Below are 27,798 nucleotides of genomic sequence, written 5' to 3' on the forward strand. Positions count from 1 at the left end.
ACATCCTGGTCTGGAAATTCAGTAGCAGTTGTTTTTTTTCCCTAAAGAAGCAAGAGAAAGAGAGAACCTGATACTTCTCCACAACCTAGTTAAAAAGGAACACTAGTTCTGGTTCCACAAAAATTCAAGCAGCAAGATACACATTACTCTTAACTTATTGCACCTTCATCCAATTATCCAAAAACGAAAGTTAAGATTGTAACAATTTTGTGGTATCCCACAACTAGGATGAACCTGCAGTTATTCCCCTTCTTGATATCAACACCAAAAGTGTGCTCCAGTGACACTTTTTTCTTTTTCTTTTTTATTTGCATATTGATTCAGACTCATGGTCCTGTTGAGGTATTATTTGCCTTGAATTTGTGGCCCTTGAATTTCGTACTTTCTTAAAATGTGCCTGAAAGGGTAAAACTCATGATCCTTATAACACCTTGTCATCACTCTTACTCAGAGCATCCAGAGTAGGGGATATTTAGAGAAAATATTTCTTCAAATATCCCCTCCTCTTAATATCCCCCATTGTAGGGGGATATTTTAAAGACATTAGAAATCACCGAGCACAAACTTATGCTCGGTGATTTCTTTTTGGTGGCATGCAACTGGGCCCACCAAAAGTGGGCAACAGTTACTTTTTTTTTTTTTAATTTAATTGACTAGAAAAAATAAAAAATAACGTTGCCAATTTTTTTTATTTTTTTAAAATTCAATCAATGTTTAAAAAAATAAAAAATATATACAAAATTAGATGTAAATTAATAAAATTATCATGGACCCATAAACATTTGGTTGATGAAATATTTAAATGTGGAATTAGGGATATTTGGGAGTGATATATTTGATTGATGGAACCCATAAATATTTGGTTAGTGAAATATTTGATTGTCAGATTTGGGATATTTGTGTAGTGGAATATTTGAACGATAACGTGAAAGTGGGGACCACAAATATTTGGGAGAAATATCCTCTCCTATTGTGGATGCTCTTAACTCATGATCCAGATAATGATGTTGTTAGACTTCAGTTGGTCCTACAGATTTGCTGGATTAAAATTGAGCCAATTTCTAGTTTTATGATTAACGCATCCAAAATTGAATTGTCAAATCACCTAGGAACTTGAGACGAAATTGGTAAAACAAACAGATAAATATGTTGAGGAGAATATAAAATCTTACCCTAGGGGAAAATTTCTCTGAAAAAACCGTCACAAGAGACAAAAGAATTTTTCCCCTTTTATAATTGTTAGAATATTAAAACATAACTAGGGGTATTATTGTAATTATGCTGTATATCATCCTCTATATAAGTCAATAACTCCATGGTGTCTAAGATATGGGGTTTTTCTCTTCTTAACATGGTATCGAGCCAAGTTAAAAGAAAAAAAAACCCTAACTTCCTATTACCCTAATTTCCCCCAATTCTACCACCACCGCCTCCCATCTTTGTGTTTCCCCCAACGCCCCCAATTCCTCTTCTCCCCGCGATATGCTCCAAGAGGCAACAACGGCGGCATTCCTGCCAGTGGCTGCAAGCGGCAACGGTGACCTCCGATCGTGCTCAACTCATCGGAGTAGTTCTCCAGTGAGTCCCCTTCTTCCCTAGAGCCCTAGTCAGAGTGATTGCAAAAGTTAGGGCTTCAAGGAACGGCGACAGCGGCGAGCTCCGGTCTTCTTCACTGCATCAGAGTGATTCTCCGGCGTGTCCTTCACCTCCAGGCAATCTTCTGACACCCCTTTCCTTCCGTGGTTCGAACGGACAAGGGATTTCGAAGAAGGTGACAGCAGTATTCATCCACTTCTCCAACGAAGCTCATCCCTAATTCCAGCACCGAGCGCTACAGAGGACTCCTTGCGGATGTGGTTTGTGAAGGTAGGAGTCTTCCCTAGAGAACTCTGGTGCCCCATCATTATTCTCCAACGAAAGCTTCAGTGTGCTACCCTCTTCTTCGGTTCCGTCCTGCCTTATCCATGCTGCTGGTGCCGCCTTTGCCAAACTAATCCATGGTTACATTTGGCGTCCCAAAGCCAGATATCTCTATTTTTACCAACCATATCACTGCACCCCTCTTTTCCGAGCAATTGGATGGTAAGAATTACGTCTCTTGGGCATCTCATATTGAGCTTTGGCTTGTTGGACAGGGTTATGAGACACATCTCACTCAAACCGAAGAAGATGTTCAAGTCGCCGATCGTCCTCTATGGAAGAAGGTTGACGCTCAATTGTGTTGTATTATCCGAGCCACAATCCATCCATCTATTAGGAATGTCTTCCGTACTCACAAAACCTGCAAAGCTGTTTGGACACAGGCTCAACAACTCTTTACAAACACCTCTCGGTGACTCTATCAAGTTTGTGAAGATCTCATGACCATCCTCAGTGCTTATTAGATTAAGGATTCAATGTCAACTTATCAGGGTTCGATCTCTAGCCTTCTTTGTGACTTCAATGAACTGCTACCACCTGCGGCCAGTCCTGTTGAAGAGCTTAAAAATTGGAAGAAATTTTTTATGTCTTTGGCTTTATATGGTCTGCCCACAGATTATTCTCATGTTCATGATCAGATCCTAGGCAACCCCACGGAAGCTACCATGGACAATACCTGGGCAACTCTCCTCTGTGTCCCGCCCAAGATCTTGACGATGCCTCCTTTCGTTCCTGTTGACTCGTCAACTTTGGTTTCTCGATACAACAATAGACCTCGCAAGGGTGGCAAAGGACGTCCTTGGTGTGATCAATGCCACCGCCCGGGCAACAAGATTGATAAGTGCTGGGGTCTGCATGGTAGACCTCACGCTGCTCAGATCATTCAGAGTTCTGTTGCTTCTTCAGCTTCCACTTCACAGTTAACCCCGGATCCGACCCCACAACCTTCCTATAATGACTTTCTGAAATGGTTTGAGGATCGCCAGGCTTTTGATTTCACTGCTACTGTTGCACATGCTGGTAATTCCTTTTCTGGCATATCTCGCTCTCCAGGTCCTTGGGTTCTTGATTATGGGGCCCACTAATCATATCACTAGTAATAAATCTCCATTTTCTTCTCTCACTACTTCTGGTTATTTACCAATTGTCACCATGGACAATGGTTCCCAAACTGAGTCCAAGGGTATTGGTATTGTTCATCCTTCTCCGTCTCTTTCCATTCATAATGTTCTTTATGTTCCCGGAGCTCCTTTAATTTATTGTCAATAAGTCAACTTACTTGCTCTCTTGATTGTGTTATTTCTTTTACTAAAACGTCTACAGGACCGGAGTACGAAGAGGATGATTGGCTTCGGATGTGAGTCTCATGGACTTTATCAGCTTCAACAACCCTCTCTTGTTGGTTCGGCGGCAGCATCTCCACTTCTTATTCATGCTCAGTTGGGACATCCAGGTCTTGATAAGTTGAAACAATTACATCTTAGTCTTTCTCACTTAGAGTCTTTGTCTTGTGAGTCGTGTCAGTTAGGTAAGCATGTTCGTAGTTCTTTTTCTCCTCGCACTGTGAGTCGGGCTATGTCCCCCTTTGCTTTGGTTCATTCTGATGTTTGGGGTCTGAGTCGTGTTTCTTCTACATTGGGATTACAATATTTTGTTACTTTTATAGACGATTTTTCCCGTTGTACATGGTTATATCTGATGAAAGAACGTTCAGAATTGTTTTCTATTTTTCAATCTTTTTTTCATGAAATTAAAACTCAGTTTGGTATTTCTCTTCAAACTTTGTAAAGTGATAATGCACGTGAGTATCTTTCTACTCAGTTTCGTTCCTTCTTGGCATCTCATAATGTACTGCATCGCACGTCTTGCCCTCATACCCCTCACCAGAATGGGGTTGCAGAATGCAAGAACCATCATCTCCTTGAGACCACTCGGACTCTTCTCCATTCTCATGTTCCTCATCAGTTTTGGGGTGATGTCGTACTTACTGTGTGTTATCTCATCAATCGCATGCATTCCTCCACTCTTCAGGATAAAATACCTCATCATATCCTCTACCCTCATCATCCTCTTCATCCTTTACAACCTCGAGTCTTTGGTTCTATATGTTTTTCCCATGATCTTGATCCTAGCATTGATAAACTCTCTCCCCAGTTTCATAAGTGTGTTTTCCTTGGATACCTACGGTCTCAGAAAGGGTACAAGTGTTATTCCCCTACTCTTCATAGGTACTTCATCTCTGCTGATGTCACATTCTTTTATTCGGTTTCATTTTTTGGACCTCCCGCTTCCCAGTCCGAGGTTCTCCCTCTCCATCTGCACCGGTGATTATCGTTTGTCCTCCAGAGGCGCCTCTATCATCCCCAGCCTCGTCTCCTCCTTTGCAGGTTTATCAGCATCGTCCTCATCCTACTTTCCCGCCGACCAACACTGACACTGCCGTGGACACATCTTTGGAGCCAAGTCCTTCGTCGTTTCCTCCGGTCCCATCTCCTGACTCTAATATTCCTATTGCACTTCGGAAGAGTATGCGTTCCACTCGTAATCCTTCTCCTCACTATGTTTCTTTGAGTTATCATCATCTTTCTCCTTCCTATTATTCTTGTCTTTCTTCCTTGTCGTCTATTTCTCTTCCTATGATTGCAGGTGATGCATTTGCTCATCTAGGATGGAAACAGCTATGCTTGATGAAATTTCTGTTTTACAGAGTAGTGGGACTTGGGACCTCGTTCCTTTACCACCTGGTTGGTTGTCGATGGGTGTATACGGTGAAAGTTGGTCCGGACGGTATGGCTGACAGACTTAAGGCTCGTCTCGTTACTAAAGGCTATACTTAGATCTTCGGATTGGATTATGGGGATATTTTTTCTCCGGTTGCCAAGATGTCTTCTGTACGCCTATTCCTATCAATTGCTGCGATTCGCCATTGACCTCTTTATCAGTTGGACATCAAAAATGCATTCTTACATGGTGATCTGCTCGAGGAAGTCTGCATGGAGCAACCTCCGTATTTTGTTGCTCAGAGGGAGTCTTCTGGTCTTGTATGTCGCCTACGGAAATCTTTATATAGCCTCAAGCAATCACCCAAAGCATGGTTCGGTAGATTTAGTACTATAATTCAACAGTTTGGGGCTGACCATTCTGTCTTTTATCGCCACTCATCTACCGATTGCATCTGTGTAGTGGTTTATGTTGATGATATCGTCATGTAGTGATCATCTTGGGATTTCATAGGTGAAACAACATCTTTTCAAACATTTCCAGACAAAGGATCTCGGCAAACTCAAATATTTCTTGGGGATAGAAGTAGCACAATCTAAACAGGGGATCGTCATATCCCTAAGGAAGTATGCAATGGATAGTTTGGAAGAAACAGGAATGTTAAACTCAAAGATAGTCGACAACCCTATGGATTCTAATGTTAAGCTCCTGCCAAATCAAGGGAGCCTCTTCTAGATCCTGAACGGTACAAGCGATTAATAGGGAAACTAAGCTACCTTACTGTTACTCGTTCGGATATCTCATTTGCGGTGAGTGTAGTAAGTCAGTTTCTCAACTCTCCATGCAAAGAACATTGGGATGCTGTGACTCGTATTATTCGATATATCAGAGGCGCGCCAGGAAAAGGTCTTTTGTATGCAAACAAAGGCATACTCGAGTCATAGGATACTCTGATGCGGATAGAAGGTCCACTCTTGGTTTTTGTATATTTTTCGGAGGTAATCTTGTTTCTTAAAAAGCAAAAAGCAGAATGTTGTGGCAAGATCCAGTGCAGAGGCAGAGTATCGAGCTATGGTCATAACTACTCAAGAGCTTATATGGCTAAAACGGTTGCTTCAGGAACTCAGGTTCGGAGAGGTTACACAAATGTCACTTATATGTGACAACCAGGCCACCATGCATATTGCCTCGAATCCAATTTTTCATGAGAGGACAAAGCATATTGAAGTTGACTGTCACTTTATTAGAGAGAAAGTCATATCGGGAGAAATATCTACTAGTTTTATCAACTCACATGATCAACTAGTAGATATATTCACCAAGTCACTGAAAGGTCCTCGAATTGACTACATATGTAACAAGCTTGGTGCATATGATCTATATTCTCCAGCTTGAGGGGGAGTGTTAGAATATTGTAACATAACTAAGGATATTATTGTAATTATGTTGTATATCATCCTCTATATAAGTCAATAACTCCATGGTGTCTAAGATATGGGGTTTTTCTCTTCTTAACAATAAATTGACAATAAAACTTATTTTTCATAAAGTGAAGACTCAATTTATCCCAATAAAACTTTAATTATCCCAATAAAACTCTAATTGACTTTTTCTAAAAACTGAACCTTTTAAAAAAGCTCCTGCTATTTTCTAAGAAATGTACCAAACCATCAAACTTTGAAGACTCAGACAATTTTGAATCTTTCAAAAATATTTTAAATAGGATTAACATCCTGATTAGAATGAATTCTCTTAGTAGTCTTGGAATTTAATAGAAAGAGCTTCAGATATATTTACCTTGAATAGGACTAATATTATCACTGTTGACAAGTGCGATAAAAAGTCAAAAACTGTTTAGATTTCTTGGGATTGAAGGGAAAAAATTCTACGGACATTACAGTTCAACAAGAAATGAGGAATCCAAGATTCAATGGTGATCCATGATACATTCAGGCAATCATAAATTTGTTTATGCTGGTCAGATTTTCCAGGCTATAATGCCTTCTATATGACCATAACTTTCGTACAAACCTAAAGTCGCATCCATGAAGATCATAATTATCATACATCAGAGTTAAGATGCTCAATCATTATGAGAATGGATTCTCAAATTAGCATTTGATATTTGATTACTTCAAGTTCAAGGTAGAGGACTCCAGGGCCCCAGATCATAATGAAATGAAAAAGCATAAAAAAGCTAATGTGGAGAATATCTTGAGAAATCCTGAGTAGTTGCCAACCTAAAATTGCACTAGTAAAAATGGTAGTTTCAGATATGCAATAAGTAACAAGTAGATCTGCTGATAAGTGAAGAAAAGAACCAAATAAAGAGAGTTTAAGTTCACAGTTCGACCAAATGCAAGAGTGTAATATATGCAAAATGCCTAAAAGTTTATAGTCTGAAAATAGGGCACCTTATATTCTTTTATTAGATGTTCAGATCTGAGCTGCCAATTTTAGAAGCATTTAACGATGAGCTTCATGTACTTACAGTTAAGATGGCGAATCTCCAACATGCAATGTTTGACCATCTAAGCCAACTTCTATAGTCAGATATTTTCATTCTCACATTTTCTTAGGCTCCACTTGCTTTCCATGTGCTCAAATAATACCAGCAGAGGCATTCATCACATACTAGTAAGAGTGAAAAAATATGCAGCACATTGTCGAGATGAACATGTTTGCAATAATTTAATCTCTAAATCATCAAACCAAGCAATTTTTTGTTTGCTTTATGGGTTCTGTATTCTGAGGATGATAGAAAAATGATATGTGAATCTCCATAGATTCTTTCATCCTCTTTAAGTCAACCCAAGAAAAAGAAAGTAGCTTTCCCATCAGTGGGTTGCATAATGCTGGTGAGAAACTATCTCTTAAACAAGAATTCTATTCCAACTTTGGATTTTGCAAGTAGCATATGTAAATAATACAAGTCAGGCATTAAGGGCAGAGTGAACTGGAAGACCACTATAATAATTAATTTTGATCATCTACTATTGAACTTGATATTCTTCACTATTATTTAAATTACTTCTCACATTGATCATGGTATTTGATCTTACCAACTCATCTGCCATGACAAACTTCAAGCTGATCTCTTCAAAGGATTTGATGTAATTCACCTGCAAACAACAGAAAGCCTCTAATCATGTTGTACTACAAAGTCAGAAGAAAAGTGAAGCTTTGACAACAGTTTTTTTTTTTAATGAAAGTCAATGAGGAAACAGCCAAAGGCACTCATTGCTCAAGAAATTCTTTACGCATTTAACTTCAGTAGCTACCAGTGCAAACTCACTACTGCTAAAGGACATTTCCACATAGCTTAAAGTAATGAAATTCATGCAAACATAATACTTCGCATTGTATTATCACAACCCGTGCGTTCACTTTTCATGATGCTTGACACAAGTACAAATTGATGCTAATCATTACTGCTTTGGCTTATTAATTACTTCGAAAATTATGAAGGGAATATGTTTTGGCAAGAATCCACAAAGAGTTGCTAAAATTAATCTTTTTAATAATTCAAAATATTATTAATGATACAAGTCTCACCTTCGCATAAAAGGAAGCTGCTCGGTGATAATCTCTGGTGGAAAAAGCAGCATCAGCCTGAACAACAATTAATGATCATAATGAACAAGTTCACCGTGCTTCAATGCCCAAGAGAGATATCATCATCGTATAGAACTCCATATGTATTAAAGCCCATAAAGATGAGAATTACCTGAGCAAGATACACCTGATCCCTCTGGATTGGAGTTCGGCAATAAGCTAAAGCAGTAGCATATTCCTTCATCTCTAGGTATACTTGCCACATATCTCGACTTTCATCATGAGCAGAAGCCTATGTATGAAAGACCACAATCTACAGTAAGAGGTAAGGATATTTTAGTAAACCACAAACCAACAAAACTCTGAAGTCTAACCTGGAAAATAGAATTTTCATCAAATGCATAGAATAACCCAGCAGTGGGATCACTACATAATCCAATAATTCCTTTTGATGATTCTGGTGAATGTTCAAATTTTAGTTCCTCAATCATTTGTTGGCTAATCCTGTTAATAACCTGCCAACAAAGGCAAAGTTGTTTGCGTGAGCTATGAAAAACAAGTAAGCCTCACAAGTTGTCAAGTGATAAAAAATAGTTAACTTAAAATTACAGCATAGCAACATTTACCTGAGGTCATTAGCAAGCATGCAAGAGTCAAATAGAGGTGGGCTACAAAAATAGCTTCATATTGGCAAATAAATTAATCTAGAATTTAGGATCTAGAGGTTTAACGTTAGACAAGCAGAACTGATTAGAAATTGAGGGTGCAAGGGGTACAGAGGAGACTGTAGAAAAATCTAATAAAATAAACAATGATTTGATTGATCAAATATCGTTAGTGACGTAGTTAAGAGTTCAATGGAACGATAAGATCCACGTACACAACTTCAAATAGTCAGGACGTAGAGAACTTGGTGATGAATTGATGATGATGATCAGGAGAGGCTTTGATGTGTAAACTATTATTAGTTAGGCTTAAGAATTTTATATGGTGAGCTAATCCACCAATCTTCTCATAGTATATTGCAAAAATAATAATAATAATTTGTTTTAAAAAGGGCCTACAACTAGATTTTGTGATAGCATAAGATAAGAAAATAAAAACATGTCATTGTGGAGCCACATTCAAAATCAAAAGCCATATACTAGGTAAGACTCTACAATGAGTTTGACTTGGATTCACATGGGTGGATTTATTTGCTATTTTTTTTTTCACGAGTACGCGAAGTGCGGAAAACTATGACAGTGCAATTTTGGCAGATATCTAAAGTTGGGTTTGTAGGGTTTCTGATTGATCTATTACTTAGATTTAAGCTTAATGAACATGTTATTTAGGCCTATTAAAAACCCAAGCTGATTCTTCCAATGTGTGCACATCGTAATATAAGATATCAAACTACCTCAACTAAAAAATGGTAGTACATCACTTACTGGTATGTTATGTCACCAGTTTATTTTTCCCTCAGTTGTTTTCCTTTTTTTCACTGTAAATGTTAATTCACGTATCTTAAATCTCCTATTTTACATGTAAGATACAGATACAAAATCTAGTTAAATTTCAGCTTGAATGACACGTACCTTGACCTTGTTCTCAATCAAAACCAAGAAGTGAAATTCTGAAACTGCAAAAGACCTTGGTTTATTGGCTTCACCCAATTTTGAGTAGTCCAAAAGGCCCTTGTTTTCAACAAAGTTTGCATCTCCATTGATTGAACTAGATAAACAATTGGTAGCTCCAAGAAAATTAGATGCAGGTACATCAACTCTCAAATTGACTCAGAATTATCAAGTATATTTATACAATGTAGGGCAATAGATGTAACTGAAAATTTAGTAAGCTATAAAAATCAATATGTCAGATAAAGTTCAAAGAAGAATTTCATACCTATGCTGTGCACCAAAGTTTAAGTCACCGTGATAAATTCCAGCCCCAGAAAGCCAGGCAAAATGTTTAGCTCTTCGTTGCTTGATAAAGAAATGCAGCTCACTGAAAATGGTTAAATGTTCTATCAAGCAATTATATGCTAAAAACATAAATTTACAATCTACTATATGAGAAAATATGAATTATCTCTCTGTATAAATGTAAGAGGAAGAGAAATTGATTGCTCAACAATGTAAGAAGTTAAAATACACAAAGTAGAAAAATAAAATCAAGTGAAAAAAAAACACAGTGTTGATGTGTTCTTTCTATTTTTCTTGGTACTTGTGATAAATCATTAGAAGAATTATTACATCACAAATTGTAATTTCCACCAACATAATAATCAAGAGTCTACTAGTACAGCATGGTCTAAAGTATAAACTTTGTTGAAGATCCAACCAATAGAGTAAGATCCTGTTATGACCATAAGTTCCAACTTTGTTCCAGTTAGTTCACTTGGCCTAAAAGTATGGTGAAGATTCAAACTGATAACCCAAGACAAGACAAGACAAGAACTTTCCTAAGAATTTCTCTGACCAAAATAGCATAGATTCATAAATCTAAATGTTCCCAATAGATTTGACATATTCTACTCCATCATTGATGAAATAATTATGATATGATTGAGCACGGTGGAGGATGAGGATGTTTGATGCAAAATAAATAAATAAATATACAATCTTTCAAATGATCAAAAGATACATCACTCTAATTGTCAAATGCAGGAAGCCAATTGGAGTAATCAAAGGAGTAGAGCCAAATGCTAGTCAGTCTGTTAAAAGGCTAGAGTTAGCTGAAATACAATGTTATGCTACTAGTTTAGCATAATTAGGGTGATGCTTCAAGATTTTATGTATATGGGAATATAATAAATTGACAAACTAGACAGGTAATTCATTTTTTATGTACATTATCAAAAGTGATAGTCCTGATTCCTTTGTCTCATTTAATCTGTGATCATCAATTATGTGTGTTTAATCAATACTTACTGTGTTAAAAAAAAAACCTGCAGTACACGGAGACCTAAGACATGCTAAATATTGTAAAGCACTATCATAAAAAGGAAAGAAAAGTTAAAAATTTATATTTCAATTTAAAAATTAGAACAGGATATTAAGATTTTTTCCTAACAGATGAACAATGAGCAGATGATAACTTGCCTATTGGGTATTTCACCGGGAAGTTCCATAAAATGTACTGCACGATCTGAATAGCTAGCAAAGACCGTCTGCAAAACAAAGCAGCATAAGAAGTTTCACAAGCAATTCACTAGGGTTTTTGTATTGAGCATAACACTTCCTTTGAGAGACCAGCAATAGGAGAAACTTTTCTAACTAATGTTCCATATCCTCAGAAAAATATGGAGTAATTAGTTACCGAACTATATATATTTCAATTAAAAGTAAGATGCTTTGCTATCCCTTCAACAATATAATATTTGAAAAAAAAATAACAACACAAAACATTCATCTGTAGAAAATGAGAGGACCTTCGCACATCAACATAAGTGGTATCTAAAAGTGTTCAGGTTATACTATGAGATACCCATATATAGGTTGTTGTATGAACACCATATGATCATACTTCAGTGAGATAACTGAACACTGTAAGCAAAAAAAATGTCAGGTTGGGTCTACAACAAGGCACTCCTTAGGATCTAAACTTAAGCAGAAGAGCATAACAAGAAACTACACTAATCCCTTAGCAGAATTATTTATCTAACCTCCAATGAACCAATGCCGGTAAAAGAGTACAGTCTCGTAGCTGTCACGGCCATCACATAAAATCTGGTTGCATTACCTGCAGAAGCTGTTTCCATCTGCAAAAGGTGAAACCGAAAATAGATACTGACATAGAAGACAAACTACAAAATTTCTACTAGAAAGGAACATTATGCATGGCATACAACCTGCAAACCCATGATAGCCTCAGGAAGCTCAGTCAGCTCAAACAACAGCTTTACATATTTCTCCTTCTTGTCCACTTCATCCACCACAATCTCAAACATCTGTCCATTATCGGTACCAAGAATCACTTCTTTTGTTGACCCTGAAACCATAAAGCAGAACACGAATTCTCCCTTCAATCAAAACGAATCCCCACTAAAATCCACGAATATGATAGAGCCGAAGCCCTCAATATCCAACAACTTTTTCTCCAACCAACCAGAAAAATTTACCATATGGAAATACATTTCCAAATGAGCCAGAACAGTTTCAACTAAGAATAGGTGATTAAGGAAACTCCACCTTCCAGCGAATAGAAAGATCTTCTGTGAAGATTTAGCATCATGAAAGGATGGCGCATACCTTCCGTGATCTGCAGCCGATTCCAGGCCACGGCATTGACTACCAATCCCTTCAGGCGGCTCAAAACCCTAGGCCGCGCCCACTTTGCGTGGGTGTAGTATGTCTCGGCGCCGCCAGCTTGGAGAACCGTCACAATGCAGTGGCTCCCTCTGGGATCGACGAAGACTCTGTGAACTGGCTGATCGCCGCCCCTTCCTCCGGAAAAGTCGAGGTCTGCAATCAGAATAGATAGAATGAAGTGATCCGAGGTCCAAGAAGAATAAGGGTGGAGAAAGATCAGAGATGAGCAGTTATGCAAACCCTGGGTGTCCCCAAGCCCAAAATCGTAGCGAAGGACCCAGCCCTTGCTGGTGCCCAGGACGATGACATCGTTGCCGGCAGCCATCGACGTGATGACGCCGCGGCCCCTGGTAGCGTTCCGCTCGAGGGGATCAACAATAAAGAGGCCGCCTCCGATGCCGGAGGAGTCCATGGCGACGGGATCCGGCAGTTGGTATCGCCGGGACCCTAGAATTCACGGCGATGTGAAGAAAGGAGATCGCTGGAGAAGTTTGAACAAATAAAGCCATCCACTCTTTATAAGGGAGGCCACGTAAGCCGCCTGCCGCTTCAAGATTCGTGAATGTTGAGATCTGACGGTTATTTGTTCTGGTGGATGCCAGCTGCTATAATTTTACGATGACAACTTGGAAGTGGGACATCGTACTTGTCTTTGTTCTTTATAACTATTACAAATTCTCTCTATTGAGTAAAGATTATGCTAAAACACGTTAACTTGTATGAGATTCGCATTTCACCACAACCACAGCTTGAGTTTTGTTCCTTTGCAGCTCAGGGCGAGAATGAAGACTGGCTCCACCAGATTGGAATTTATCGAATATGATTTGAGCCTATTATTGATTGGGTCAAACCTTGGTACCCCACAACAGCCCCGTGATGCCAAATTCTAAATTACTATAACAGGAAATAGCCGAGTCTTAACTGAAAGTTTGCTGGGACAAACGATCTGGAGGAGATTGGCACTCGCTCAGCCTGGAGTCTCCTGAGCTCGTAGCCGCCGGAATAGCAGGTCGGAGTGAGGACGATTTGGAACCTGAAAGCCCCAATCGGAACCCTAAGATCGATCCTGACCTGGAAGGTCTCTCTTCCTCCGGATCTCCGAAGATGGGTGTCGGCGCGGCGCTTGATCTGTTCGGTTGGTGTCGCCGGGTGTGAGGGGCAGCGAAATGAGTCGGAGGTCGTCCGATCTCAGGCGACCGTCTCGGAGACGGTGGTTCTCCAGTGCCTGGGTGTGGCTTGTAGCCGGCGGCCTCGGGGTGCTCCTGCTCCTTGTGGTGCTAAGTCGGGAGAGGCTGCCGAGATCCACGCCGCCGTTGGCCCGCCAGGTGAGATCTTGCCTTGCGATGTTTAGTCTGCATGAATTTTTTACTTGATTATCATTTCTGTCTTAGGGGGGGTTTATATCTGCAATATCTTTAGAACATCTTTCTGTTTTTTATTTTTTGTTAACAATAAACGGGAAAAAAGTTTTGATTCTATTTAGCTCACTGGTGAAACTTTTTGCTGAAATCAACAATATAAAGTGTCGTTTCGGCTGAAGAGCTACTAGTTTTACCCCCTTTTCCCCTCCCCATTTTAATGTCATCCTCTAGATTTCCATTTCTGATATCTTGAAATTCCAGACGAAGCTGTTCGATGGAATCTATTTTAGTTTCATAGCTCCAAATTTGCCTCCTAATTTTTCCTTGGGATCAACCTACATCAAATGTCACTCTCATCACCTTAGACATTGGGAAAATTCAACCTGCATATATCAGATGAAGTTTCTTCTACATGTTCTCTTACAAGACAGAATATGTTTTTTGCTTATTGTATTGTTTGTGTTTATTTTATGACCGACAATATTCTCTCATTTGACATCGAGACTAGTTTGTTAAAAAGTTTCCTCTCTCAGCAAAGGCTGGCCGGTTAAAGTGAAGATGGTTTCTGGATTTTGGTGTGATTCTCATGTGTCCCTTTGCCTAAAAGGAAAATTTCATGAGATTGAATTCTTTCTAAATTAGATTTTGGTAACAAATAAACAACACAGGAAAAGTTGTGCAGTATTAATACATACAAGGAGAGAATACAAGTTTTACTATATGTCGGCTTTAAGTTGTAGCTCATATAGATGTAATAGAAAATAAGGTAAGATGTTATGAAAATGACAAAGGATGACCAATAAATTTTATAGTTACAAGTTGAATCAATTACAATTAAAAGTGTCGTCAGTGGTGGTAAACGGAGGAAAAAGAACTATACTTGGCATCTCAGGCAAGTAAGTGTATATATTCCACACACTCAAGTGTGTGTTCACTCTTTGATGGATAGTATGAATCATCTAAATTGAAAAGATTGTGTAATATTGAAAGCTTAACCACATCCTCAAGTTATGAGAACCTTTTACTGAAATCTCTGGAGGTTAAGAGAACCTTTTACTGACATCTGAACTAGCAACAACTTTATTTCTTGGCCAGCAGTTACATAGACTGGTTTTATTGTTTAGTGTTTATCATTGGTGTGAATTAAGTACCTTTACTACAAAGTTCATTCGTGCACTTAGATCTCTGTTGGTAAGCCTGCACACCAATATTTGAATATCATTCTGTGGAACATTCTTGCTGGCAGTTGGCACTATGACTGTTGGCACTTGGCAGTATAGTGCACTAGCAGCCTACTAGTTAAAAAATGCATAATTATGAAAAAGATGAAAAATCAATTTTGAGAACTGGGATAAGAAGAAAAGGAGATAATGAGAATGGGGTGTTGAAAATGGTTGCGACATTCTTGTTGAAGTGCAAGGAAAGAGGAGAAAACTGGAAGTGTGTCATGCACATCATGCGTGAAAATTGGTACCAAATATTTGTCAATTTCCTAATAAATTTAGAAGAATATTTTTTTCTCCATTTGGTTAGAATTCTGCTGTAAAGTGGTCCTTTCTTATTTCCATGGTTCGAAACAATTATATATCTGAATAAGTGGCTGTCTTATTGCATTCTTCCTCTAAATCTAATGACTTTGGCGTGAAAGCACAAAATATGTTCCAAAAGCCCATCAACGTATGTTATTCTGGTAAATTGGTATTTATTTTTCCCCTAGTTTTGCTCTGATCTGTAGGAATAGAATGTTTACTGGATAGTAATTTATCTTTTACCTTTGAATCTATTATTTCTCTTGCTTTTACATGCACACCCATTCTTCCCTTGAAACATTCATTGTGTTGCAGAAACTCTACAACCCTAGTGTAATTGAAGGTCTAAACGTTACCGATGATATGCTTAGTCCATACTCCTTTACAAGGCAGATAGTAGACCAAATAACTCTTGCAAAGACTTTGGTTGTGGTATCTAAAGATAGCAATAACCTCCAGTTTGCAGCGGAGCTTAGTTCCCAAATTCAAAAATGTCAAGCTATTCTGTCAACTGCTGCAATGATGGAAACTTCATTGATGATGAAGGAAATGGAGGAAGCAATTCGTGATATGGGTCTCCTGCTCTACCAAGCGCAGCAGCTCCATTATGACAGTGCAACCATGATTATGAAGATGAAAGGTCAGTTGTTATCTCTTGATGAGAAGATGAAATTTGAAACTGAAAAGAGCACCAAATATGGACAAATAGCTGCTGAAGAACTGCCAAAAGGCCTATATTGTTTTGGTATTAGGCTTACTATGGAATGGTTCAGGAATCGAAATCTTCAAAGAAAACTTTCAGAAGGAAGGCACACATTTGAGAAGCTTAGGGACAATAGCCTTTACCATTTTTGTATTTTCTCTGATAACATCCTTGCTGCATCAGCTGTGGTCAACTCTACGTCCATGAACTCAAAGCATCCAGAAATGGTTGTATTCCACCTGGTTACAGACGAGGTGAATTATGCTCCGATGAAGGCCTGGTTCTCCATGAACAATTTCCAAGGTGCAACCATTGAGATCCAGAAGATAGAGGAGTTCAGCTGGCTTAATGCCTCGTATGTCCCAGTTTTAAAGCAACTTCAAAACTCTGAAACACAGAGCTACTACTTTTCTGGAAGTGGTGATAAACGAACGCCAATCAAGTTCAGGAACCCAAAGTACTTATCAATGTTAAACCACCTAAGGTTCTATATCCCAGAAGTCTATCCAGCATTACAAAAAGTGGTGTTCCTTGACGATGACGTTGTTGTCCAAAAGGATCTCTCAGAATTATTCTCAATCAATCTAAATGGAAACGTGATGGGTGCTGTTGAGACTTGCATGGAGACATTTCACAGGTTCCATAAATATCTGAACTATTCCCACCCTTTAATACGAGCATATTTTGATCCTGACGCGTGTGGATGGGCATTCGGAATGAATGTCCTTGATCTAAGGGAGTGGCGGCAGAAGAATGTAACTGGAATTTATCACTATTGGCAGGACAAAAATGCTGACCATTCCTTATGGAAGCTTGGTACGTTGCCTCCTGGCTTACTGGCCTTCTATGGGTTGGTGGAGAAGCTGGACCCCGAATGGCATGTGCTAGGGTTGGGATATACTCACGTCGATCCGTTGATAATAAAAAATGGTGCAGTATTGCACTATAATGGAAACATGAAACCCTGGTTGAAGATTGGAATGGAGAAGTACAAGGGTTTTTGGGAGAAGTATGTTGATTTCTCACATCCTATCTTGCAACAATGTTTCATTCATGGGTAGACATATTATGGGACGAATTCAAGTGTTATTCCTGTTATCTATGAGATGGCAGAAAGCCTAGACCTGCAGCAATTGTTGAACTCGAGGAATTGTAGACAGATATAAATTGTTTCGTCGGACAAATTTTCCACAATGTCATTGCAGTAAGATGGATCTTATCATAGGTCAGCTGACCACGATGCGGTGTGTTTTGTAGTAAAACTAGATGCTTGTTAAGCAAGTCTTTGTAGTAGGCACACCATCGACCTTAATTTTTACAGAAACAAGATTAATTATTCATAGTTGAGTCGACAGGTTCCTGATGCTTGTGGTGTTTGTGTCGTATTTTCCTCGAGCTGAAAACTTTTGTTGGTTGTTTTTTGCATCGTTTAGAATGTACAGCTTTATACTTGTTAGGTTCATTTCATGTATAAATGGTAAATGAATAGTCTGAAAGGAGTGTTCTATCCGAAGGTTTCCATTGTGAATAAGAACAGTGCAGATATGTTCTTGATCCGAAGGTTCATTGTCAACAACCACACGAATTGGACATCTGTAGCGGTTCCAAGTTGTTGCATGACATCGCTTCTTGATCAGAAAAAAGTCTCCTTTTTCTTTACGTCACTCAAAGTCCTAAACGGGGCATCATCGAACTCTGCATCTAAATAAATCCAAAACTATCCCCACACTCTTCCCTTACTTGAAGAACTAGCTTGCTTGCTAAATCCTTCTTGAGTTAGATATATTTGCTTCCCAGTTAATCTTGGCAGATGCCTCTCAATATCCAGTATCAAATAGCATCATTTTGGCGGCAACAACAAGAAACTTACACTCAAAGAACACTGCTCCTCCAATTGCTTGCTTATATTAAGGTCAGTAGCATTTTACTCTCTGTCGCAACAAAATCAACAAGCGATTAGATCTTTAAACCATGAAGATTTCAAGGCAAGCGTTGTGGTTAATGATGCCAATGGCGATGATGGTTTCTTCTTTGCCAGTGGCTGAGTCTTGGAGCAAAGAGGGACACATTCTAACTTGCAGAATTGCGCAGGTAGTTCTTTAAACAAGATTAACATATTGCTAATTCGCAAATTAATAAGCTCAAGGAATTAGTGTTTATGTATTGTAGGATCTGTTGGATCATGAAGCAGCAGAGACAGTGAAGCACCTGCTGCCGCAGTATGCAAATGGAGATCTGTCTTCTCTCTGCACTTGGCCGGATCAAGTCCGGCACTGGTACAAATATCGGTGGACGAGCCCTCTCCACTTCATTGACACACCCGACGAAGCCTGCACCTTCGACTACGCAAGTAATCTCTTAATACAATCACAGTAGATCCAAAAAAATTCTTTGAACTGGTATTATAAATCATTGATGCAGGGGATTGCAAAGAAGATAAGTGTGTTGCTGGAGCAATCAGCAACTTCACTTCACAGCTTCTGCACTACCGCGAAGGCTCCTCCGATCGCCGTTGTAAAGATTTATATTTAGTACAAGGATTATAGTGCGTGTGTTTATGTTGGTCAATCATTATTGTTGATTTTGCACAGACAACTTAACTGAAGCACTGCTATTCCTCTCCCACTTCATGGGTGATATCCATCAGGTAATAGCGTTGTCTTCATTGAACTCCAAGTTCTTATCATTTATATATTCTAATTAAATGGTTGATGCTGCAGCCCATGCATGTTGGATTCACCAGCGATGAAGGTGGCAACACCATCCACGTCCGCTGGTTCAGGCACAAATCAAACCTGCATCACGTAAGATCATGATGGTTTGAATCAGAGGTCAATTTAATCCTGATGGTGTGATTCTTCTATGAATTAGGTGTGGGACAGAGAAATTATCCTCACAGCTCTTGCAGACTACTACGACAAGGACTTGGCCGCTTTCCAAGAAGAGCTGCAGAATAATTTCACAAATGTGAGTTTATTTTGATGTTATTTTTTGTTAGCGAAAGAAAAAACATGTTTGCATGAGTACAGATTTCCTTCTTGCAGGGAATATGGGCCAGTGACATCTCCTCTTGGGGGGATTGTGATGATCTCCTCTCCTGCCCAACCAAGTAAAATCTCACACATGTTGCAGAATTAAAAATTCTACTCATTCATCATCTCTTCTTCTTGCATGGACAGGTATGCTAAAGAGAGCATAGGCTTAGCTTGCAAATCAGGATACAATGGAGTTAGTGAAGGAGACATTTTAGCGGGTAATTTTAGCTGCACATTATTTTTTACTGTTAGCAAGAAGCAAAAAGAAATTAATGATGCTTTTATGTGGTTTTTTTTTTTTTAAACTTTTGGCCAGATGAATACTTCAGTTCAAGGCTGCCTATTGTGGCCAAAAGGATAGCACAAGGGGGCATCAGGTTGGCTATGGTATTGAACAGAGTATTTGGGGATCACAGGCAGGCAGTAGCATCACCAACCTGATCAGAAGAAGTTTATGGGCCTTATGGCTTGGAAAGATAAATTCAGTTATTAATTAGTATGCAAGGAAATAAACTGATGAAAGATATTGTTAGCAAAAGTGCATTTAACTGACATTGCTGCAGTGTTGAATAAGCACAGTGTTTAATCTCAAAAACACTATGCGATGTTGTAATGTAAAGTAATTAAGACCATTTTTTTAATAATTATTTTTCTTGTCGTATAAAGTTGTAACGTCTGGGTGGTGTAGTCGGTTATCACGCTAGTTTCACACACTAGAGGTCCCCGGTTCGAACCCGGGCTCAGACAACAATTTATTTTATCTAAATGAATTTTTACATTTTTTTTTTTAAATTGTAGATGAAATTTCTTGCTCAGATTTAGTGGGACTCAATCTTTCAGTTAAACACTTTCCTAACTTCTAACGCTAGTCTGGGTGGTGTAGTTGGTTATCACGCTAGTCTCACACACTAGAGGTCCCCGGTTCGAACCCGGGCTCAGACAGCAATTTATTTTATCTAAATGAATTTTTACAGTTTTTTTCTTTTAATTGTAGATGAAAGTTCTTGCTCAGATTTAGTGGAACTCAACCCTTCAGTTAAATGCTTTCCTAACTTCTATCGCTAGTCTGGGTGGTGTAGTTGGTTATCACGCTAGTCTCACACACTAGAGGTCCCCGGTTCGAACCCGGGCTCAGACAGCAATTTATATTATTGAAATGAATTTTTGCATTTTTTTAAAAAATTGTAGATGAAATTTCTTGCTCAGATTTAGTAAACCCTTCAGTTAAATGCTTTCCTAACCTCTTACGCAAGTCTGGGTGGTGTAGTTGGTTATCACGCTAGTCTCACACACTAGAGGTCCCCGGTTCGAACCCGGGCTCAGACAACTATTTATTTTATCGAAATGAATTTTTACATTTTTTTTTTTTGAAATTGTAGATGAAACCTAGAAATAGGCAATCACGGCAGCGCAGTGGGCCTCCGGCGGCCGCTCTTTCTCAACCAAACCCGCGCTTTCCGCGCTTGGATCGGCTCATGGCGGTCATCTATTCAACTCCCGTTCTTCTTCCCCCTCGTGGCCCTTTCCACCTTTTGCGGCACTCGCATCATCTCCTTGTTCGGATCCTTCTTGTCCTCGCTCCGATTGATGCCGGTCCGGCTCTGGGATTTCATTTATGTCGACCTTAGCTTGGCAGCCTCTAAGTAACACTCGTAATGCGATTGGGGTCCGATCTGTTCTGCCGTGGCGCGGCGCCAACGCTGTCGAGCTTCCGCTGCTTCCTCATCTAGGTTAGAGCCTCGCGATGCTCAAAGATGAGTGCAGAAAAAAAAGAGAGGTTTTTTTCCCCTTTTTGAATGATTTTTGGTTCATTTTAGGTTGGCGCGTGAGAGTTGTTTGATGTTGTGGAGATGGATTCTACTACTAACTCTGAGCTAAATGATTCTAGCAACCCAATCTCTCCCAATTCGGTACTACAAGAACAACCAGCAGCGAATTCACCAGTTAAGGGAATCCCAGATATACACGTTGAGCCACCTCTTCTCCGCCCCCTGCGGCTTCGGGCTATCGGGAAGTTGCAACATCTTTCCTTCCACTTTTTCCCTGTGGTATTGGATCCCAGCACCGCTTTGACCCAATCGGAAAATGAAGTCGATGAACTTGAGCTGGATTCACTGGATGCCTGCATGATTCTGCAACCTGTTTCGTTGTCTGAGATCGGCGATGATCTTGGATATGGAAGCAAGGGTTTTGAAGATGACTCATTTTTATCAACGCCATCGAATTCTTCGCCGCCGATTGCCAAAGCACGAGAGACACCATCTAAGTCACCAGCTAATGATACTGAGAAAAAGACGAATGAGGCTGATGGTAGCAGCACTGATACTAAATCTTCTAAGCTGGTGTCGCCCACTTTTGCCAATATTACGATTGAAAGCGCAACCTTCATCGCGTACCCCTATGTCGCCTTCCTCGCCTATGGTTTTAGCTGGAATACCAGTGTTCTTGGGGTCACCAAAGTATTCCACAATGGAGGCAGAACCAATTGCATATGCTGTGACTATAGATCAAAGTAATCATGTCAGCAAACCTTCTGAAGCATCTTTGCCCGATTCAGTGTCGTGTGTGCCTAAGGCCCAAACTTTAGTTCCTCAAGCAACACCTGTGCAAAGCCAAGAACCTAAAACTCCTAGACCACCAGCTTTGTCAGGAGTGTTTTCCACTCCGTCACTCCTCAGTAAGAGTGATTCACCCTCTTCGCCGCCCTGGCCATCGCAAAGTTGCGTTGCGCCATCCTCTCCATGCCCACCTCCTCCTCCACCATCACCAGTGGCATCATCAGGGCAACAATCATCCTTGACATCATCAAATGGATTTGCACCACCACCACCTCCTCCATTGGCTGCAACAAAAGCTATTCGTGCCAAGAGAAATGATGCAAGACTAAAAAGATCGACACCAATGGGAAAGTTATATAGAGCCCTCAAAGGAAAGGTGGAAGGTTCTAGTTTAGATGGCAAAGCGTTGCAAGTTAGGAAAAATCAAGTTGGGAATTCCTCAGGTGGTAATAAAGCTCAAGGGATGGCTGATGCATTGGCTGAGATGACAAAGAGGTTAGTATAGCCAAGTTGAAGCTCTTACTAATTCTAGATAACCTTAATAGTAATTTTCATCGATTAGTATATAAATAACATCATTTACGTCAGTCAAAGCTAACTGTGATATTTGCACATCTTTGCTAGATCATCTTACTTTCGGCAAATTGAAGAAGATGTTGAAAAGCATTCTGCATCTATTCTGAAGATGATATCCTCTCTCAATTCCTTTAAGACAAAGGACATGAAGGAGCTATCAAAATTTCACCAGAAAATTGAGCAAGTGCTTGAAAAACTAACCGATGAAACACAGGTAGATTTGCATCTAATCAGTCATTATAGCTTCCTGAGTGTTTCCTCAATGTCCATGAATATGTTCTCTATTTTCAGTTTTAAGATTTTGTTTTTCTATTAAAAAGAAGGTATTTAAAATTTGACATTTTCTTGACTTCTTGTCTAGTAAAATTTATTATTATTATTATTTTGCAGAAGATTCTTGATTTTCCCTTTAAAAAATGAAAAAATCAACATGAAAATTATCCAGAAATAGAAATTCTGAAAACAAAAAAAAAACAACAGACTGTTTCCACAACTCAATGCTTAAACACCAATGCCATTAGGTTTGGAACCCCAGATCTTCACTATCTATAACCAAGGGAAAGAAAGTCTTCTTGTTAATTTTTCTAATTTTTTTATGGTTTCAGGTATTGTCTAGGTTCGAAGGCTTCCCGTTAAAGAAATTGGAGACTATTCAGGTGGCAGCTGCTCTACATATGAGGTTGGAATCTATAGTCGCAGCATTGAAGGGTTGGAAGTTAGCATCTCCAATTGCCCAGCAGCTTGCGAAGGTTGAGTGCTACTTCAACAAGGTGACTTCATTAAATGACACTTTGATGTAGTTAACTAGTTATCGACAACTCTAAGAAGGTCCAATCTGATAACTATCCCACAGATCAAAGAAGAAGTTGATGTAACTGAGCGCAACAAAGATGAAGAATCCAAGAGATTAAAAAACCACAATATTATGTTTGATTTCACTGCCCTTGTAAGAATCAAGGAGGCCATGGTTGATTTATCATCAGACTGCATGGAAATGGTGCTCAAGGTTTGTTACCTCCACTCATATGGTGTATAGTGTCTAAGAATATTAGTTTTATATGCATTATTTTCCACTTGACAATTTACTTAATATAGATGCTTTTGGTACCGACCTATAGATTTTCATGATTGGAGTTAAGAATCTAGTTTTGTATCTACTGTTTCCATCCGACTGTTTGCTTAATATAGATACTTTTGGTTGGATATTATAACTTTTCATTAATTATGGCTATAAGATACTTAAATGATGGCAAAAAGTAAATACGTTCGTCCTAACGGACGGCTACTAGCCTTTGGAATAATGACTAGTACATAAGAGAGACATTTATCTCAGCTATGTAGAGATTTAAACTCCGGACCTCATAATGGTAACACCTCATGCGCTAGCCACTAGATCATCCCGAGGAGACGATTATAAGATATTTAAATGAACAAGATGTTACTGGTTGTAATTAGATCATCATAAAAAGTTCAATGATGTGATAAATTTCATCTGATCATCTTGACTTAGATGGGATAAATTTCATCTGATCATCTTGACTTAATTGGCATTTTTACTTTGAGCTTTAAAGATCTAAAGGTTGCTTTTCTATGTTTGTTTTTTTTCTTGTGTGTGTGTGTGTATGTGGCAGGAGTGCAGAGAGACTCAGGAAATAGCTGGAGAAACCACATCCAAATCAAAAACAAGACTGAAAATGCTGTGGAGGGCTTTTCAGCTGGCATTTCGAGTATACAACTTTGCTGGAGGACAAGATGATCGAGCAGATAAGTTGACCAGGGAATTGGCTCGTGAGATAGAGGCTTGCTCTGAATCCTAGAGTTTCCTAGTATACATCTTTCTTTGTTCCAAAGGGAGCTTCCTCAAATTTAAGTTTCATTGGTGATGGAGAGCAGCAAGGATTAGATGCGAGTAGCTGCTTGTATCATTTACATAAAGGCAATTGATGAGAATCAAGAAAAATATCTGTAACAAATGGACTGGGGAAGACACAGTATCGCCTTTGAACCAGAAACACTAGAAGAGAATCAAGAATTTAGCTTTGAATATCGCCAGTTGAAATTAACTAGTATTATTGTGCTCAGTTATTGCTTTACTTATGCATAATGTTTCATCAGGTAGAACAGTGACCAATAGAAGTATAAATGAAAGCAATTCAGGAGAAAATAAGTGACTTGTGACTGTCAACTACATTGCAGGAAGTACAGAAAAACAGAGAATACGTGGATATGAACCAATGTGCTAGTAAGATTGTAACAAACATTCATGTGCAATCAAATTAAGAAAACAAATGTGTTGAAATTCAAAATGTATGCAAAATAACTCTCAAAACCCCTAAAAACAATCATAACAACTTCACAACAGCAAGGCTAATCTATTAGATGCCTTACACAAGAAAGCTAGCTTCAACTTGCACTTCTACATCTGTTTATGAACATCTGTTTACTCCGCTAACTATAGTACTACTCGGAGATCAAGATGGTTTGTAGGCTCATCCAGAAGTAATAAAGTTGGCTGCACAAAGAGAGCTGGCCAAGCATATAATGTCTCAAGCACATAACTCACATGTCTCAAGCACATAACTAGCATGACCATTTGTTTTAATCTATTTCATGCTTGTGCTTCACATGTTGCAAGGTACACAACAAAGATTTATTACTCCGATAGAATTCTTATAAAAGGCAATACATGATAGCAATACATGATATAAGAGCAGTACTGTATTCAAAAACAAAATGTATGCAAAATTAACTCTCATATGACCCTAAAAAATATCATAACAACTTTGCAGTAGCGTAGCTTCAACTTGCTCTTATACATCTGTTTATGAACTTATACCAGTTTTGAATGAATATCACATGACAAAGAACAGCATCAGTAAAATTGTAAAAGGGCATAGTTATGTTCTGAAGTGTATGCAGTATAATAGTAGATCACTCACAGCAAAGCAGAAACAATAAGTTACATTTGCCTTATTCATCAACCTCAGCCTTAATCTCTTTCAGAAGATCTTCCTTGTACTCTTCAAAAGAACCAGGGAATTTTCTAACAGTACCGTCTTCCACAACCCATATCTCACTTTTCTCTTCATCCTCACACACTCGTGATATTAAACGTGAGTCGTGACTCACCAAAATAACACCACCAGTGAACTCCTGAAGTGCATCTGCCAGTGCATCAATACTTTGCATGTCAAGGTGATTTGTCGGCTCATCCAACAAAAGAATATGAGGCTTAGACATGGATATAGAAGTAAACACGACGCGAGCCTTCTGGCCTCCAGATAATTTGGCAATGGGTGTAAGGTGGTTGTGGCTGGGCAGGCCAAATTTCCCAAGTTTAGCACGCACAGCCTCTTGCTTGCTGAATCCTTCTTGATCTGGATGAAGGCGGAGAAGGTACTGAACTGGGTTCTCTTCCATAATCAGGAGATCAACAAAATGCTGGGAATATCTCCCAATCCGGAGCTTTTGACTCCGACGAACTTCTCCTTCAGTGGGCACCAAGTCCCCTGCAAGTAAATTCAGCAGAGTGGATTTGCCAGCACCATTAGGCCCTACAATGGCAACCCTTGTCCCCATATCAATTCCCACATCAACATTGGAGAGCCTAAAATCCTCCCTGTTTGGATAGCAGAAGCTGACCTCGATGAGCTGCAGAAGTGGCGGTGTCAGCTCAGTGGGCTCCGGGAAGTGGAATACAACACTGTAATCCCTCCACCGTTGGGGCGCCTCAGGTGGTGGTGCATCATCATCTACCACCTTCCCCTTTGACTTGCCCTTAGCTGCCTTGGCGGCGACATACTTAACCCGATCATCAACCTTGTCTTGCTTAGCCTTGTTGCTAGTCTTCTTAGCAGCCTTCATCTGCTTCTCATAAATTTCAAACTTCTTGTTTGTTTCTTTTCTCTTTTGCTCATAGCCACTCTCAAAATCATCAAAGTTCCCACGGTAAACATGGAGTTTCAGCTCGTGAAGATGAATGACCTCATTGCAAACGGTGTTAAGGAAGTCTCTGTCATGGGACACCACCACCAGCGTCTTCTTCCAGCGGCAAAGATACTCCTCTAACCATAGCACTGCTCGGAGATCAAGATGGTTTGTAGGCTCATCCAGAAGTAACAAAGTTGGCTGCACAAAGAGAGCTCTGGCCAAGGATATCCTCATCCTCCATCCTCCGCTGAATGACTTGGTCGAACGACGCTGCATCTCCTTGGTGAACCCCAACCCAGCTAAGATCTTAGATGCCTGGGCCTCTGCAGCATCGGAACCCAAAAGCTGCAACTTTTCATATATTTCTGCAAGCTTCTCTCCACTATCATCGTCGTCTTCATCGTCTCCTCCTTCAGGTTTCTCGGAGAGAGCAGCAGCCTCCTTGCGAAGGCTCACCAGCTCCTCGTTAGCAGACACAACAGCCTCAAGAGCAGTTCTTTCATCCCCGACTACTTCCTGCTCGACCAGAAGCACATCAATGTTGCGTGGGACGGGAATCTTCCTCCAAGCAAGGAGCTTTAACAGAGTAGATTTCCCCTTCCCGTTTGGACCAATAAGACCGTACCTTTTCCCATGGGATATCTTGACGGAGGCGTTCTTCAGGAGCTCCTTCCCCCGAGCAGAAACGGAGAAATTCTCGATGGTGATATCCCTCACGTTAGCATCGGCAGCACCCTCTTGAGCGTCAGGATCAAGGGCGGCTGCGCGGGATCCAATAACCACCGTGAAGACATCGTGGTCATCCCTCAGGGCCTCCTGCCGTGCCTGCTCGGCAGCGTACGCATTTAAGCTGTCCTTCTTCTCCCTCTTCTTGAGCTCCTTGTCGGAGATGGTGGCGGCCGACAACTCGGTAACAGCGTTTCGAGATTTAGGTTTTGCGTCTTCCTCCGCGATCTCCTCTTCCTCATCGTCAGAAGGCGGTAGATCGATGTCATCAGTATAGGAAGAGGATTTGGCTTTGGGCTTAGGCTTCTTCGAGGCGCCAGAAGATGAGGGTTTGGGCTTGTCCATGGAAGCAAGCATAGCCGACACGGAGATCTTCTCCTTTTTGGGTACATCAGAGGCGATGGAGGCGGATTCCTTGGATTTTCCGCCCTTGGAAGAGGAGATGTCGGCGGAGGTTTTCCTCACCATGATGGCGGTGCGGAAGCAGCAGAAAGAGAAGGATGCGCCGACGAAGCCCGAACGACGATTACGGAAGAAACCTAACCGGAAGAAAGCTGTATTTATAGAACTCCCGAACCGGTCGGTTCGGAACAGATTTGGAACAGATCGATAGAGAAATAGACCGGAATTTGGGCGTTGCTAATTTCTCGCGGCAGCGGTCTCCGACGGCCGACGGAGACTGTTCTCTGACTGCTCGCTATGGATCGGTGGACGGCGGCTGTCAGCGGCGGCGACAGAAGAGCAGAGGCGGCGACGGCAGAGCAGCGGGGACGAGTGCTCTAGTGAGGAAGCAGGGGCATCGTCGATCGGCAAAGGGCTGAACAAAAGTTTATTTATGTTTAGGGTTGTAAATGAATCAAACGTTCGTGAACAAGCTTGGTGTTCAGTTTGG

At 40.0% G+C, this 27,798-nt stretch overlaps 5 protein-coding genes and 4 non-coding genes across 15 annotated transcripts; 7 read left to right on the forward strand and 2 right to left on the reverse strand.

Moving 5' to 3' along the window:
• Positions 1 to 7,615: 7,615 nt before the first annotated feature.
• On the reverse strand, positions 7,616 to 12,975 carry LOC122035737 (vacuolar sorting protein 18-like). The gene is made up of 11 exons (XM_042594844.1): positions 12,729 to 12,975; positions 12,429 to 12,641; positions 12,029 to 12,168; positions 11,843 to 11,938; positions 11,280 to 11,347; positions 10,081 to 10,182; positions 9,774 to 9,909; positions 8,571 to 8,711; positions 8,369 to 8,488; positions 8,197 to 8,253; positions 7,616 to 7,763 (listed from the first exon to the last, which is right to left on the reverse strand). Exons 1-11 carry the CDS (start codon positions 12,898 to 12,900, stop codon positions 7,635 to 7,637), a joined length of 1,374 nt encoding a protein of 457 aa, XP_042450778.1. The 5' UTR covers positions 12,901 to 12,975; the 3' UTR covers positions 7,616 to 7,634.
• A 425-nt stretch (positions 12,976 to 13,400) lies between these two features.
• On the forward strand, positions 13,401 to 17,444 carry LOC122035738 (probable galacturonosyltransferase 10). Of its 2 annotated transcripts, none has more exons than XM_042594846.1 (2): positions 13,401 to 13,813; positions 15,838 to 17,444. In XM_042594846.1, exons 1-2 carry the CDS (start codon positions 13,655 to 13,657, stop codon positions 17,140 to 17,142), a joined length of 1,464 nt encoding a protein of 487 aa, XP_042450780.1. In that variant the 5' UTR covers positions 13,401 to 13,654; the 3' UTR covers positions 17,143 to 17,444. The 2 variants fall into 2 exon arrangements, with proteins under 2 accessions (XP_042450780.1, XP_042450779.1); XM_042594845.1 differs by having other exon boundaries at positions 13,403 to 13,813; positions 15,694 to 17,444.
• Positions 17,445 to 17,896: 452 nt separating this feature from the next.
• On the forward strand, positions 17,897 to 19,760 carry LOC122035744 (endonuclease 1-like). 2 transcript variants are annotated; one of them, XM_042594854.1, is made up of 10 exons: positions 17,897 to 17,993; positions 18,067 to 18,172; positions 18,251 to 18,431; positions 18,503 to 18,595; positions 18,673 to 18,728; positions 18,802 to 18,885; positions 18,953 to 19,048; positions 19,126 to 19,190; positions 19,261 to 19,334; positions 19,433 to 19,760. In XM_042594854.1, the coding sequence occupies exons 2-10, from the start codon at positions 18,083 to 18,085 to the stop codon at positions 19,555 to 19,557; spliced, it is 864 nt and encodes a 287-aa protein (XP_042450788.1). In that variant the 5' UTR covers positions 17,897 to 17,993; positions 18,067 to 18,082; the 3' UTR covers positions 19,558 to 19,760. The 2 variants fall into 2 exon arrangements, with proteins under 2 accessions (XP_042450788.1, XP_042450787.1); XM_042594853.1 differs by lacking the exon at positions 17,897 to 17,993 and having other exon boundaries at positions 18,021 to 18,172.
• A 29-nt stretch (positions 19,761 to 19,789) lies between these two features.
• On the forward strand, positions 19,790 to 19,863 carry TRNAV-CAC. Its single transcript has one exon. It is a non-coding gene; the product is annotated as a tRNA-Val (tRNA).
• A 121-nt stretch (positions 19,864 to 19,984) lies between these two features.
• Positions 19,985 to 20,058, forward strand: TRNAV-CAC. The gene has a single exon. It is a non-coding gene; the product is annotated as a tRNA-Val (tRNA).
• A 122-nt stretch (positions 20,059 to 20,180) lies between these two features.
• Positions 20,181 to 20,254, forward strand: TRNAV-CAC. The gene has a single exon. It is a non-coding gene; the product is annotated as a tRNA-Val (tRNA).
• Positions 20,255 to 20,368: 114 nt separating this feature from the next.
• TRNAV-CAC lies at positions 20,369 to 20,442 on the forward strand. The gene has a single exon. It is a non-coding gene; the product is annotated as a tRNA-Val (tRNA).
• A 57-nt stretch (positions 20,443 to 20,499) lies between these two features.
• LOC122035748 (uncharacterized protein At4g04980-like) lies at positions 20,500 to 24,095 on the forward strand. 5 transcript variants are annotated; one of them, XM_042594862.1, is made up of 6 exons: positions 20,500 to 20,846; positions 20,934 to 22,169; positions 22,299 to 22,464; positions 22,856 to 22,999; positions 23,104 to 23,256; positions 23,882 to 24,095. In XM_042594862.1, the coding sequence occupies exons 2-6, from the start codon at positions 21,280 to 21,282 to the stop codon at positions 24,065 to 24,067; spliced, it is 1,539 nt and encodes a 512-aa protein (XP_042450796.1). In that variant the 5' UTR covers positions 20,500 to 20,846; positions 20,934 to 21,279; the 3' UTR covers positions 24,068 to 24,095. The 5 variants fall into 5 exon arrangements, with proteins under 5 accessions (XP_042450796.1, XP_042450797.1, XP_042450798.1 ...); XM_042594863.1 differs by having other exon boundaries at positions 20,501 to 20,846; positions 22,856 to 23,020; positions 23,890 to 24,095; XM_042594864.1 differs by having other exon boundaries at positions 20,502 to 20,846; positions 22,856 to 23,020.
• An 891-nt stretch (positions 24,096 to 24,986) lies between these two features.
• On the reverse strand, positions 24,987 to 27,647 carry LOC122035730 (ABC transporter F family member 4-like). The gene has a single exon (XM_042594837.1). The coding sequence runs from the start codon at positions 27,372 to 27,374 to the stop codon at positions 25,221 to 25,223; it is 2,154 nt and encodes a 717-aa protein (XP_042450771.1). The 5' UTR covers positions 27,375 to 27,647; the 3' UTR covers positions 24,987 to 25,220.
• Positions 27,648 to 27,798: the final 151 nt, after the last annotated feature.

This window comes from Zingiber officinale, unplaced genomic scaffold (genome assembly GCF_018446385.1).
Source record: "Zingiber officinale cultivar Zhangliang unplaced genomic scaffold, Zo_v1.1 ctg100, whole genome shotgun sequence".
In the NCBI taxonomy this organism is placed as follows: Eukaryota; Viridiplantae; Streptophyta; class Magnoliopsida; order Zingiberales; family Zingiberaceae; genus Zingiber; species Zingiber officinale.

Coding starts and splice junctions, on each gene's coding strand:
- LOC122035730 (XM_042594837.1), bottom strand. CDS start 27,374: ATGGTGAGGAAAACCTCCGCCGACATCTCCTCTTCCAAGGGCGGAAAA.
- LOC122035738 (XM_042594845.1), top strand. CDS start 13,655: ATGAGTCGGAGGTCGTCCGATCTCAGGCGACCGTCTCGGAGACGGTGG. Junction 13,814..15,693: donor CGCCGCCGTTGGCCCGCCAG/GTGAGATCTTGC, acceptor ATTGTGTTGCAG/AAACTCTACAACCCTAGTGT.
- LOC122035737 (XM_042594844.1), bottom strand. CDS start 12,900: ATGGACTCCTCCGGCATCGGAGGCGGCCTCTTTATTGTTGATCCCCTC. Junction 8,489..8,570: donor ATGAAAATTCTATTTTCCAG/GTTAGACTTCAG, acceptor TTTCATACATAG/GCTTCTGCTCATGATGAAAG. Junction 7,764..8,196: donor CAGCTTCCTTTTATGCGAAG/GTGAGACTTGTA, acceptor TGTTGTTTGCAG/GTGAATTACATCAAATCCTT.
- LOC122035748 (XM_042594864.1), top strand. CDS start 21,280: ATGATCTTGGATATGGAAGCAAGGGTTTTGAAGATGACTCATTTTTAT. Junction 22,170..22,298: donor TTGGCTGAGATGACAAAGAG/GTTAGTATAGCC, acceptor CATCTTTGCTAG/ATCATCTTACTTTCGGCAAA. Junction 23,021..23,103: donor TTGAGTGCTACTTCAACAAG/GTGACTTCATTA, acceptor ACTATCCCACAG/ATCAAAGAAGAAGTTGATGT.
- LOC122035744 (XM_042594853.1), top strand. CDS start 18,053: ATGAAGATTTCAAGGCAAGCGTTGTGGTTAATGATGCCAATGGCGATG. Junction 18,886..18,952: donor ACAAATCAAACCTGCATCAC/GTAAGATCATGA, acceptor TCTATGAATTAG/GTGTGGGACAGAGAAATTAT. Junction 19,191..19,260: donor CTCCTCTCCTGCCCAACCAA/GTAAAATCTCAC, acceptor TTGCATGGACAG/GTATGCTAAAGAGAGCATAG.